Consider the following 13,393-nt stretch of genomic DNA (forward strand, 5'->3'; position numbering starts at 1 on the left):
AAAGAACTAGCAATCAAGAGGAAGTATCTTGAAAAGCTGAGGCAAACAGGATGGAATTAGCAAGCACAGTGTACCTGTTCAACATCTGCACCTTAAGTCAGGAATGGACTCAGGAATTCCTGAACTTCACCCTTTATATATAACAAAGGTTATATATAACAAACATCATTAGCAAGTCCAATCTGGACTAGTTCTACTCAATGGAGAATACTATTGCTATCAGTTAGACTATTCACTCATGTGGCAGAAGTCTCTATGATCTGGCCTGACGATGATCTGTTTTATGATTCATTTGTGATTTATTCTTTGTTTGCCACTTCGTATAAAAGTCAACACTTATATTAAAAAATATAGTAAAAAGAACAACATTTGTGTTATCAAAACACACAAACTGGGAAGCACCAGAAGTAAAGCCACTTAAATTGCATCCTTAGTTTCAAAAAGTGTATGCACACTGTCATCTTTCCCTGGTTTCCCCAACAGGGCCCTTGCCTCATGCATTGAGAAGCTGGGAATTCCTCAAAAGAGGAATTAGGACTAAGAAATGAGAATGTTGTCCACATCCTTCTTTTGCTGCGTAAGTGGAAAAAGAGATGTGAATAGCAGATGAGACTCAAAAAGGGTCCTGGGTCAGTTAGTGCTGTGCTGGAGAATAACACAACATTCCAACACACAAAGCTGGCAACCAGCTACCACCACTTATTTTACACATTGTCACTTTTAGCAAACTCCGTTCGATTCTTTCATATTATTACCCACCCATTTTTTCTTTCTAAACTTTACAGAACTGTCTCTTCATCCATCTGAACCACATCTCTCCCAGATATACGAGTGTCATAGCATCCAAAAGTTGCATCAGTGACGAAATATCAGACCTCTCTAATATATATAATCCAAATAGTTGCTTCAAAATAAAACCTCCTTTCTTCTTCTCAAGATACTGCTTCCTTATGCTCTTATTCCATGTTGAATACTCCATCTCTCCACTTTATATCTCTTATTTACATTAAATGAGCACAAATAACAACCAACGCTATGGGCTTGATTTTCTTATTTCAAGTGATGCAGTATTCCTTTTGAATGTGCAAAAGTAGCCTTACATAAAACACATTTGAAATTCTGCTGGCCTGCCAAGTCTGACTACATGAAACTTAGAAGTTGGCCCATGTTAGGCAAAAGAAAAGCTCCAGAGTTGCTTCAGGGTGTTCATTCCAAACTTTCTCATAAAACAATAAAATAAGATTAAGTTTATATTGTTCAGGAATAAGCAAAAATAATAGAAAGATAAGATTTGTCAGGCCAAAACAATTAAAAAGTTCGCATCTTCATTACTATTGTCTAATCTAAAATCTCTCATCTCTGTAACCATTCCTAAGGACTCATAATGTTTCATTAATTTCGTTCTATCTGTAAGATTTGATATGCATCAAACCAATGAAATACATCTCTTTTTGTAAAGCAATGCTTTCAAAATCTGATATAGTACTAGGAAGTTTTAACAAACTGGTGTTCACGCACTTCAGGGGATATTCACAAGTCAGCATTTTAAAAAAGCTTTTAGAAACCTACACTCTAGATTCAGTTCAGGCATATAGTCAGCACAGAATTGCTGCAAAGCTCAATACAAATTATGCTAAAGGCAATTTCAGTAACTAGAGAATTTTTTATGTGGTGTTACAACTTATTTCCCACTTATCCAGCCATCACTAACAATAAGTTATTTAAATCAAAGATTTTTATCTTACCAGCAACAAAATGCCATCTCTTCTTTCATTCCAAAATACAAGAATGTGACACCAAACAAGTGCTTTAAAGGCTCAGAATTTCTAGAGCAGGGTTTCATTACTAGAATCTAGAAATAATAATCTAGGAATAATTTTTCCTGTTAATAACCTTGATTCTTCCTGTTTCCCAGTTGGCTGTCATGTGCATACTTGTGTGCAATGCTACCCACCAAAAAACCTAGAATGAGTATCCAGTTACATTCTATAATGTGCGAAGTCTTAAAGAAAGAAAAAGTAATAATTCAGAGTAAGAAGAATCTTGTCTAAAGCTTCTTTTTCTACTTTTCAAAAGAAAACCACTCTCTTTACTGACAAGATCTTTATGACTTCAACTTTTTCAAATTTGGTTAAAGCTGGCCCTACCCCTACATTCAAAAACAATTTAAACATGTGAACAACATTAGCAGTCTGAAAAGAAAGTTAAAAGCCCTACAACACAAATTCTTTTCTTTTAGGAAATCAAACTTTTAAGGGCAGGGAGGCACAGCAGAGAGGGGAATCCACCTTGAAGCTTTCCTTCAAAGTCTACATTCAACCACTGAATAAACAGGTTCAAGGGAATAAATACACTTTAGATACATTTTAGAATTTTCTTTTCATACTCAGGAAAAAGAGTATACTTCTTCCTCAGCTGTTCATACAAGCAGATGTGAAGTAGTTCCAAACCTCAGCAATAACTGCTATGTAGTATCTGTTTATCATATTAAAAAAGTCCTCATTATAGATGAACTATTTGTCAGTTCAAGAAACTATCAATTTCAAACTTTTTTTTTTTTTAAAAAAAAAGGTAATTTGGTATCATGTTCATAAACATCAGTCTATCATGCGGCTTTCTGTCATAAATATTTTGAGAAAAATCATTCCATATGAATCATGTAGTGATGTTTATTTTGTTACTATGCAAGAGAATGTGTTATTTGACAGACATTCTCTCAGCATAGTTTTAATTTTCTCAAATTCACTATGTTATTTTCAGAAACAGGAAGATACTACCAACTGTCTAATACAAATACCTTTTTTTTTTTTCCTAGTTCTCCATTCCTATCACCACCATTCACATCTATTATGAGGTGATCTTAAAAAAGTCATCTTTGTTCCTTCCTAAGTATGAGAAGCCACATTAAAGTTTCATGAAGGCTATTGGTAGTGAGACTCATAGAACAATTTCTTCCTTGGAAAAAAAGGAAATACAATACATACGTGTATGTATAGACAGTCAGGCATACCTCAAACAGAAGGCAGTTTTTAAAAAATTGCATCAGACAGAAGAAGAAAAGTGGAGTTCAGTTGTTAAATACACAAGTTATTATTCTATTCTTACTCACGCCCTTTCATACTTTCCAGATGCAGGCTGGCAGCCCAGAGTACATGGCCATCCACAATACTAACAGTATAAACTGATTAGATCCAGGTTGGCATTAAGTATTCATACATGGAAGTATTTTTTCTTACAGATCATTTCTTGGTAAAGTCAACCTAACATGCTGAGGCAACATTTAGAGAAAGGACTAGAAGAATTCATCACAATGTCTCACAGACTTCATTTTATGTTTTAGCATGTAGTTTAAAAATTCACCTAAAATTCAGATAGTTACAGTAATCATAGCATCAACTGAAGGTATAATTAAACTCTACTTCAATCCTTCTGTGTTATTAAAAGTTTAGAGAAAGATCTTTTTGTACTATGACAATTAAAAAATAAATAGGGCATTACAGATGTCCACTTGTTTATCAGGTTTACTGAGATTATACTTAACTTCCACAGGCAGAGATTTGTTTAGAGAATCCTATCTTGAACAATCAATCTAAAATCCAGTTTGGAAGATTTCTTAGTATTGATAACTTGCTATCAATTACAAGCAAGAGTCTAACACCTCAATCTTCTGTAGTCTGCAGATGTAACTCCATACAGAAAAATGACTCCATAGTTGGAGGTAGTTAACCATTTTTCTTCCACTACTGGGTCTACATTCCTAACACTAGTAAAAAAAACAAAAATCTTCATTGGTCTAACCACATAGTTGGAGCATTTGACAAGAAGTTCATGGAAGGGTTTGAAAATAGAGAAAAATATGCACGTACACTTTAAGACATGAGCCTAAAACCAAATCAACTTTAAGTTATGAATCAGTTTCCTTTTTCAGTCTCATATTCTGAAGTCTACTTTTACTCAGTGATTCCTCATCTCTTAGACACTGTCAGTTTGTTCAATATTCAATTCAATGCTCAACTAAAAAATACGTAACTATTATAAAAATTTGAAGCCACATCTGGAGTACAGTGCCCAATTCTGGGCTCCCCAGTACAAGAGAGACACAGAGCTACTGGAGAGAGTCCAGCACAGGACTACAGAAATGATTAGAGGACTGGAGCATCTCTCTCATGAGGAAAGGCTGCGACAGCTGGGCCTGGTTAGCCTGGAGAAGACTGAGAGCAGATCTTAACAATGTCTACAAATACCTTACAGGAGGGTGTCAAAAGGATGAGGCTGGACTCCTTTCAGTGATGCCAAGTGACAGGATAAGAGACAACAAGCACAAACTGAAACACAGGAAGTTCTGCCTGACTATAAGGAAAAACTTCTTTCCTGTGTGGGTGACAGAGCACTGGAACAGCTGCCCAGAGAGGTTGTGTAGTCCCCCTCTAGAGATACTCAAAACACCCCTGGATGTGACCCTGTGCAACATGCTCTAGGTGACCTGGCTTGAGCAGGGTGGTCAGACTAGATCTCCAGGGGCCCCTTCTAACCTCAACCATTCTGTATGATTGTGTGAAATCATACTTTACTAAACATAACCACTGCAATAACACCCAACTAAAAACGAATTGACAATTATTTTGTTATTACAGCTACATATCAGCATCCAACAAAAACAGCATATGCTGACATTATCAGGATCTTTTCCATATAGCTGTTGTGGCATTGTAGTCTAACAATAATTCACAATACTAGTGGAGTCTATAATAATTGCATATAGCTTACCCATAGGAAAAAAGAAAAGGTGTATCAAATTTATCTACAGTAGCACTCACTATAAGCCAATTTAGTTAAATAGGGGGCAAGCCTATCCAGACCCCTCTTTCTGTTTAGGCCAAGTTTTTCCTTTTATGTGAAGTAGATGAGAAAACTCACCCCTCCCCCTCAAATCACTCCAAACTAGAGCAGAAAGTCAGGCGAGTATGTAGGACCCAAAATACTATCATAAATTTGCTATTAGTATTTTAAACTGGCATTAGTTTTGCTAATGATGTATTATACAGAAATTGAAATACTATACATCACTAGAGATGCTAAGAAATTGTCCAAATGTTTTCAGAGTCAATTATTTAAAAATGCTAAGATTCGTTCTTATTTTGGTCTCCTGCTGACTGCTGACAGACTGTGCACAGATACGGCCTCTGGTACCAAGCCAAATTAACAATTAATTTGGGAAGAATTTCAGCATGACTTTTTGTCTGTATGTGGAGTAAAACAGAAGTCAAAGTCCCACTTAAGCAAAAAAGTTGTTGAACACAAACTGTACACACATTAAAACGGCTACAGTAAACAATCAAAAAACACCTGCCACAACAAAATTAGATAACAAATTTGCTACATATTATCACAGAACAACCAATCAAAAGTTACCACTTAAATTATGAAACTCCATGACGAATTTAAAAATACAAGGCAAGATATGATGCCTGGCCTTTGAAAATGGATTTGAAAGTCTTGGTTTCCTACTTTCTACCCTCAAAGCAATAATTCTTGAATTGCTACTTTCTTTGTGCATGTCCGCATCTTAAATACATTTATGCCAGTATAAAATACATATATAAAGTTATTGCTACGAAAGGGGAAATGTTGACTGTATATAAAGACCATTTTGCTCCCAATCCTTTTCCCATTTTAAATTCTCTTGCCTGGTTTTATATGACTTGGAGAAGGGCCCACTCCTCTCCCCTCACCTCAATAAAATCAGATGACAGCTTCTGAACATATGGCAAAGTTTCAACCACCTTTCAGTAAGTCTATCACTACAGCAGATTTTATTCTTTTAAGAGTAAATGAAGTATTCCCTGGTTCTCTCTTCTATTCAAATTAATTAAATGAAGTACAAGAGACACAGAAGGAACAATGTTTCCTTCATTATTTGAAAGCAACAGACAGGAGATTCAGATCTATACAGGAATGAAGAAAATATTTTTTCAAATTTTAACACATACATATTGAATTTAAGTTCAATACTCCTACCATAACCACTTTCTAAAATAAACTCTGAAATATTACTCAATACTTTTCATGAATCAATAAAACAACAACCTACCCCAAGTGGGGAGGGGAAAGGGAGAACACCAAGATTTTTTTCTAACAACAACAAAACAGAAAGAGACTACAGAGGCAAATAAGTGTTTGGAATGTTAGATAATTTTACTCGAAAAAAAATGTTTTATTATATCCTATGCAACATGTAATATACAGGAAATTTTCTACTGTTGTGGGACTGAATTTAAAACCCAGCACTGTCCTACCCTAGTCAAAAGTTTATTTCCATGTCCAAAAACCAGGGGTGTGCACCGCAGGCTGGATTTCAAACTGAGATGGATAAACTGGATACTTATTAACAATAAAGAGGTGTTACACTCCACATACTCTCTAGTACCTCTGATTTGAAATATGACTGAAACACATGAATCTCCACCATATGATAATAAAGCGGTATGCAAGCATTTGTATCATTCATTCATCTCTCTAAATTTTAGTCTACAGATAGTGTATGTTAAAGTCAAGAAGTCCATTTCTAAATCTCTAGGTATCCGGACAACTCAACATAAAGTATTTCCATTTTATGAAACGGTAACAAAGTGTGATATAAAATAAAAATTTACAAACAGCACTAAGCTTGATAGTAGTATTTAGTTACCAGCACATAGTATTTCCAAAGGAAATCTGGTGCAATTAATTCACTTTTAATACACAAGAATAGACTATTAGATAAAAAAAAATCAGACCTATTAGTCAAGCTCCCATCCCAGCTTCAAGCAGCAAGAAGCTTATCTTATCTCTGCCTCATCTCTTAAAATACAATCTCCATTCTCACACGATCTTACACTAGAACTTGGGTAAAGATACAATGAAACAGAAGTAAGAATTCCGCCATTTCACACTTACACCATATCTTCTCTACAGATGTCTGAAATTCACATGACTTCACTACTAGAATATAGCTTGTTCACAACAGATAATTTGACCACTTGAAAATAGTTACTTGGATTTTTAGCATTATCATAAAAATGCTTGACGCACAGTCACTGCAAAGAGTACATAGCAGAGATGTGGATGGCTGCTACTGAGGAGTGGAGGAGAGTAGCCAGCAAAGAAATCACATGGATAGATTTAGCAGAAATCCTCAAGACTTTATGTATGGTGACAGAGATCATAGCAAGCTCTGCACAGAGGATGACCAGGGCAGACTGGGATGGATGAGGCCTGGCTAAGGACTGACACTGTGCGCAGCTTGCATTTAATTGTATTTATTCTTACAAATTTCTTTAAGTTCCAAAGCAAAAATGACTAAGAAGAAGTACTGAACTTCGAAACCGAGTTTCAGCTTAAAAAAAGATGATAGTACTAAGACGTTTACTTTTTAATTTTATTCGTTTTGTTTTAGTTCATATTTCTTTATTTACTTTCATAAACACTAAAACTTTCCAGTAAAGGTTCGCTTTCCACGAAAGCCTTTTAAAGCAACCCACGAAGCCACCTAACACCTTTACCCTCGTCCTCGCATCAACTCTGAAAACAGCCCCAAAAATACCACTTTGTGTCTCTATCACTCCCTACTAGGAAACGCGTTACTAGAAACCGTCCGGATACAGATTTTGTTCGACGCTAATCTCAAAGAAAAGAAAAAAGCAAGAGGTGAAGTTTATTTCCCCCGGGGGGCTGCGCCCGGCAGCCGCGGCCCCGCGGGTGTTAACGCCCTGGAGGCCGCGCCGCGCTGGGCCGGGCCGGGCCGCGGCGCCCCGGTGCCCGCGCCGCAGGACGCGGAGCCCCCGCGGAGCCCGGGCGCGGGAGGCGGCATCCCCGCAGCCGCCTCCCTCCCCGCCGCCAGGCCGGCACTAGGGCTCGGGCCTGCGGCGCGCCTCGCCCCGGGAGCCGGGGCCGCGGAGCCGCCCGGCGGTGTCGGCCACTCACCCACGCCGGCAGATCGGCGGAGGAGACGCTGAGCCGCACCGCCTCCTCCTCGTCCTCCAGGAAGGCGAGCGCCCGGCCCAGGCGGGAGGTCTTGCCGCCGCGGTGCCGGCGGATCCAGAAGAGCCCGCACAAGGCGATGAGCACCCAGCTGAAGCTCAGCCCCAGGTAGCCCAGCACGTACACGGGGAAGATCAGCACGAAGCTCCTGGCGAACTGCGACACCAAGCCCGTCACGTCCACGCTCAGCAGCGGCGGCGGCGGCTCCGGCACCGGCTCGCCGGCCGCCTTCTCCGCGGCGGCGGGCTCCGCGGCGGCGGTCCCCGCGGCGGGGGGCTGCTTAGCCGCGGACCCGCTCATGCTCTCGCAGCGGCGGCGGCGCCTACAACTGCTGCCGCTCCGCCCGCGGCGGCTCCTCCCCCCCTTCCTCCTCCTCCTCCCCGGGCGCTGGCTGCGAGCGGGCGGGGGGCAGGGCGGCAGCGGCGCCTCGCATCCCGCGCCCGGCCCCGCTCGCCGCGCACCCACGCCAGCCGCCGCCCGCTTCCGGGTTCGGGGCGGCCCGGCCCGGCCCGGCCCAGCGGCCGCCGCCCCCCCCTGCCCGCGGCGCCCCCCGCGGCCGTGGGCGCGCCTCGCTGTCGCCCCTCCCCCCCGGCTCCCTCAGGCGCAGCCCGCCCAACGGCCGCCCAACCGCCGGCCAACGGCCGCCGGGGCGGCGGCGCGCGGGAAGGAAAGGGGCTCCCGCAGGGAGGCAGCGAGCGCGGGCGGCTCCCCGCGGGCTCGCGCGCGTGATGGCGTGCGCCGCCTCCCGGCGAACCGCGCCGCCTCCCCGCTCGCTAGTCACGGCAGCGCTTGAAGCGTTTCCACCTGTTACGCCCTTAAGTAATGAGCTTCATGTTTTTCTTTCTGTCGCTGTTGAGGGATATTGAAGGACCAGCTGATAAACGCCTCCGCGCTTCTTGCTGCGCCAGGTGTTTGCCGAAGCTGCCCCACGCGCCCGCGGGTGGAGCCGACTCCCCCGCCAGCTCGTCAGCGTGGACGATGTCTCGGGTGGCACCCGCCACCGAGGGCGCCATTCCACTGGCTCCCAGCACAAGCCACGGGCACGAACGCAGCTTCTGAGGTTACACAAGCCCTGCTCTGCGAAACTAATAAAGCCCAGTTTCTCGCTGTATTACCACAACACCTGCTTCCCACATCTTCCCTCCTAATACTCTCTTATCTCTGTAAAAGCTTTTAGGTAACTACTCGTTAGGGAAGGGACAGATGTTGCCAGCCCTTAACTCTGTGATAATTAGTTTGCTGGTACACACTTGCAGATTAAAGTGTTGTGGTTTGGTGTTGGTTGGTTGATTGTTTTTGGCTTTCCCAACCTACAAATCTTTCACTAAGCAGGAGTGATTCAGGACACTTCATCCACTCTTCAGCTGCTAATTTTCACACAATTTGTAAGAGTTTTATGAGACTAGCATTTGCAGGTAGGGAAGTGGGGGGAACAAATTTAGCCAACAGGCAGAAAAAGTATGAAAAGATTTAAAATGGACAAATGGGAAGCTCATACATTTCATTTTCCTTTGGAAATGAAGACCAAAAGGGCATAAAAGAGTAACAAAATCAACTATTTACAACTACAGAGGATTCCATGCTTTGAAAATGCCTCTGAGCTTATTTGAACCTCTAGTTCTACAGAATTCAAAATACAGACTGTATCAATGAGAGGCCTGAAGGGCCACATAAGACCCTGTAAAAACTTGTTACCTTAACCTGGGGTTATTATCAAGCAACCTGCAGATCTATGTAGCAGCCACACAGCCATATTGACTTTGCTAGGAACACCACAGTAGTTTCGATCAAGATAAAAGTGAAACTGTGTGGACACTATCCAATAATACCAAGCTACATTAAAAGTATTTATTCTTTTTTTTTCCTTTATTATAGTCCTTTTCTAAATAACTGTTTTGCTTATATAGACTTTCTAGGGGAGGAACACCCCACTCCTGAGGTTTAGAAGCACCTAGTACAAATGTCCGTATTATCTCCCTCTGTTACAATACAGTAACTATTTTCTCATTGTTTCAAGACCTCAGTTTTAAATTTTAATTCCATTGCCCCTTTTTACTTCCCTGTCTGGCTTCATTACTGGAAGCCCAATATAGCTGTATCACACATCAAAGTGAAAATTCAAAACAAGAAAAAAAAGTTATGGAACTAACATGACATTTGCCAACTAACACTTTACCATATGCTGCATCTTCTTCTACTGCCCTTCATGTCTAGGTCTATGTTCTGCAAATGAGCTTGATATAGAATGAGTAAAGAAGTACCCTGCACAGTCAATACACTGGAGAAACACATTAGAAAAAAAAAAAAAAAAAGAGAGAGAGAGATTCTTGTGCTAGCATTTAGCATGACTAACATGTAATTGTAGGCCTGACAGCCTAGCTTTGATCCTGGGCAGAGTAATGAATTAGTTGTTGCAGGATTTTGGTTAATCAGAACTACAGGAGGGTGATACAGTGCCAATCAAACAGGCAAACAGAAGCAGGATCTTGTAACAATAATTTGATAACATTTATCTCTAATTAGGTTCATTAGAAAGCTCGGAATAATGGTTTGCACTGACTTCTTAGAACTTCTGTAGGTAACTTGGTCCCATGCAACATTTTGATGAAAAAAACGAATAGGGTGGAATGAAATTAGCATGTCATTCATTATGGGGACAAAAGAGGTTTGTTAAAAATACAAACTCTGCTGCTGGGGGATAAGTCAGGGTTAGTTACTCTATTAGAGCATTTGATACAATATTCATGATAAATGCAAGTTGTTTTTTAGCATTGTCCTTATCTTGTTGGTGCAGATGAATTGTTTAATAATTTCCTTTAGATTCTTGGATTTGTTAAAATAATTCACTTATTTCCTGATCCTTCTATTTTTTTAATGCCTAAGATAGCAGTCTTCTTTAGTGCTTCAAGGATGAAGATACTCACATCACAGACATTACTCTAGCTTTCCCTTAATTTCCTCCAGACAGTTTTATCAGCTATAAAGTTAATTACGTTTATCTTATTTGGTTATCATATATTCTGTTCTTTTCACATCCTACTAGGTATGTCTGTTGAGTTCTGAGAATTTTCATTGATACTTTATACAAAAGTTGAAGCACAAAGTAACAGGATCTTTGTCTTCTCTTGTACTTGGAAAATTTGAATCTGTGACAATCTTTTTAATTTAAACTCCATTTGATTGCAGTTCTTGTATACTTACTCCTAGTCATATGTTTGTTTCCCTTTTATAGGATACCTTTTAGCTTTTTCAAACTCAATAGCTTCCACTGCAGTGAAAGTACTGTCTTACTATGTTTCTCTTGGTGGTCTGCCATGATGCTTTTATTCTGTAAGAATCAACACTATCATTCATAATAAATTTCCCAAAGATCTTATTTGTACAATTTTTTAAATTGAGAATAAGAAAAATGAGCAAAACTCACTTTATAGGGTTAAAAAAATATTAAGGTTTGCCTGACTTTTGTGGATTCCACACAAGAAAACATGTTTTGGAAGCAGTTTTTATTTAATTGATGCTTCTTGACTGTTTTCAGTAACAGTTAATCTTCCTGAAGAACAGTATTTGATATTATACCTTATATTAGCCAGCAGAATTATCTCAATCTGCAGCTTCTCTCTACAGTTTTTTAACTAAACATAAACCTTTAACTACTGCATAGAAACATCATAATGTTTACTCAGATGGAAGTTTTCTAAAAACTTTGGCACTATGAATGGGAACATAATTTCATCCTAGTAAATCTCATGATGTGTTTGATTCTATCCAAATGTCTCAAGCAACATTCTTAAACAAAAAAACTTCTCTTCCTACTTCAGATTACCTAGTATACAGCACAATTATGAATCTGAGGACTCTATGTAGAACTGCTGTTTTTTGGAAGAAAACCATGTCTGATCCCTGGTATTACCCAATCTGGCTTCAGTTTCTCTGTTCCCTTATGACTAAGATGCTCAAATATTTATTGCTTCTCAGTACAGAAATACTGTCCATTATAATTTGTTTCTTAATAGATTTTCCCCTTGTTCATATTCTGTTTGGACTTTTTTTTTTCCTAATGAGATTCTTGCAAGTTACTGTTCAAAATTAGAGGCACATACTTGTTACTGGCCTAGAAAAGTATTAAACGTATGTATTTTAATATACTCCATTTCAGAGACCCTCATTTTTGCTGTTTCTATGTATGAACCTGCAAGTTTGATTACCATAAGCCACTTTGCCACAGACAATTTCTGGTTGTCCTTTGAGAACAGAATTTTTCTTCTCATCTTGGTAAGATTTCAGCAGAAATTTATTTAAGAAAAGCAGGTAAAAAGATGCTTATGAAGCTTAGACCTCTAACAAGTCTCTTCCTTCATGCAAAAAAATCCATGATTTTAATTTTCTCTATAATAAAAGAATAATCATTTTTAAGCATGGAATGGTGTCACCATGTTGTCCCTATGAAGGTTCATATTTCCAATATTTTACTGGCATAATTCTGTGGTGCATCATTCCATATAGCAACAGAGAAAAATCTATATTGTTTTGTCACATTAGGAAAACATCCAAAACCAGAAAATAGCCCATTACTGCAGAATGTAAATAGCTAAGTTATTTTATATTCTTGTTTTTCAGGGAAAAAAAAAGCATGGATGAAGAGTAAGATACATATACGAAGCCAGACAATGTAGAAACTAAAATCTTATTAAAATTTCCAGGGCTACTAGTAGCCTTGTTTACCACATCCTTTTCTAAGAAAAGCTAGGGCATTCTTTTATGCCATCTAGTGATACAATAGTTATCTATCATCTTTATTGCCCGTATTCATATGGATATAAAGCCCATTTTTTAAAAAAATAGTAAAAATATTATGTATTCATTCTTCCCATTATATGGATGGAAAATTGTAATTTATCTATTCATATACATGGCAAAAACATTTAAAGAGCCATAAATTTCAGTTCTGTTATTTCATAGGTGTAATCTTCCAATTTCTGTTCTCATTCAGCAGTTAAACTTCTGTTTGGTCAATAGCTTTAAGCTTTGAAGACTTTTTTCCAACCCTATAGTGGTGCTTTCCCACATCTGTAGTTTTTCCTCTTGCCATAAAATTGCTACAGAGTCTGCTAAGGGCAATAGAAAGCTATTTTTCACTCCTGTTAGCAGCGGGAATTTTTATTTTTTTCAGCTGGAAACTGAAATTTAGTGCATGTACAACTAATACACATGTATATTCTAATGAGGTGGATAGTAGAACCAGAATATGCAAAAACAGATTCTGTTCTGTCCATCTTGAGTATTGCCGTCACACTTGCTAGTCTGTTACATGTACTTGCTATACAGTTATTAAAAATAAATGCAGTTCAATTAAGAGTATTTGAAGGTAGTCTCT

The 13,393-nt window shown here is 39.4% G+C and overlaps 1 protein-coding gene across 3 annotated transcripts in view; it reads right to left on the reverse strand.

Annotated features, from left to right (window-relative positions):
• The window catches only part of ESYT2 (extended synaptotagmin 2), a 96,395-nt gene extending 87,945 nt beyond the window's left edge, over window positions 1–8,450 (reverse strand). For all 3 annotated transcript variants that reach the window (XM_062568845.1, XM_062568844.1, XM_062568843.1), the window contains exon 1: window positions 7,963–8,450. In XM_062568845.1, coding sequence (XP_062424829.1) covers window positions 7,963–8,319 — 357 coding nt within the window. In that variant the 5' untranslated portion in view covers window positions 8,320–8,450. The remainder of the gene's footprint in view (window positions 1–7,962) is intronic.
• Window positions 8,451–13,393: the final 4,943 nt, after the last annotated feature.

This window comes from Rhea pennata, chromosome 2 (assembly GCF_028389875.1).
Source record: "Rhea pennata isolate bPtePen1 chromosome 2, bPtePen1.pri, whole genome shotgun sequence".
Classification (NCBI taxonomy): Eukaryota; Metazoa; Chordata; class Aves; order Rheiformes; family Rheidae; genus Rhea; species Rhea pennata.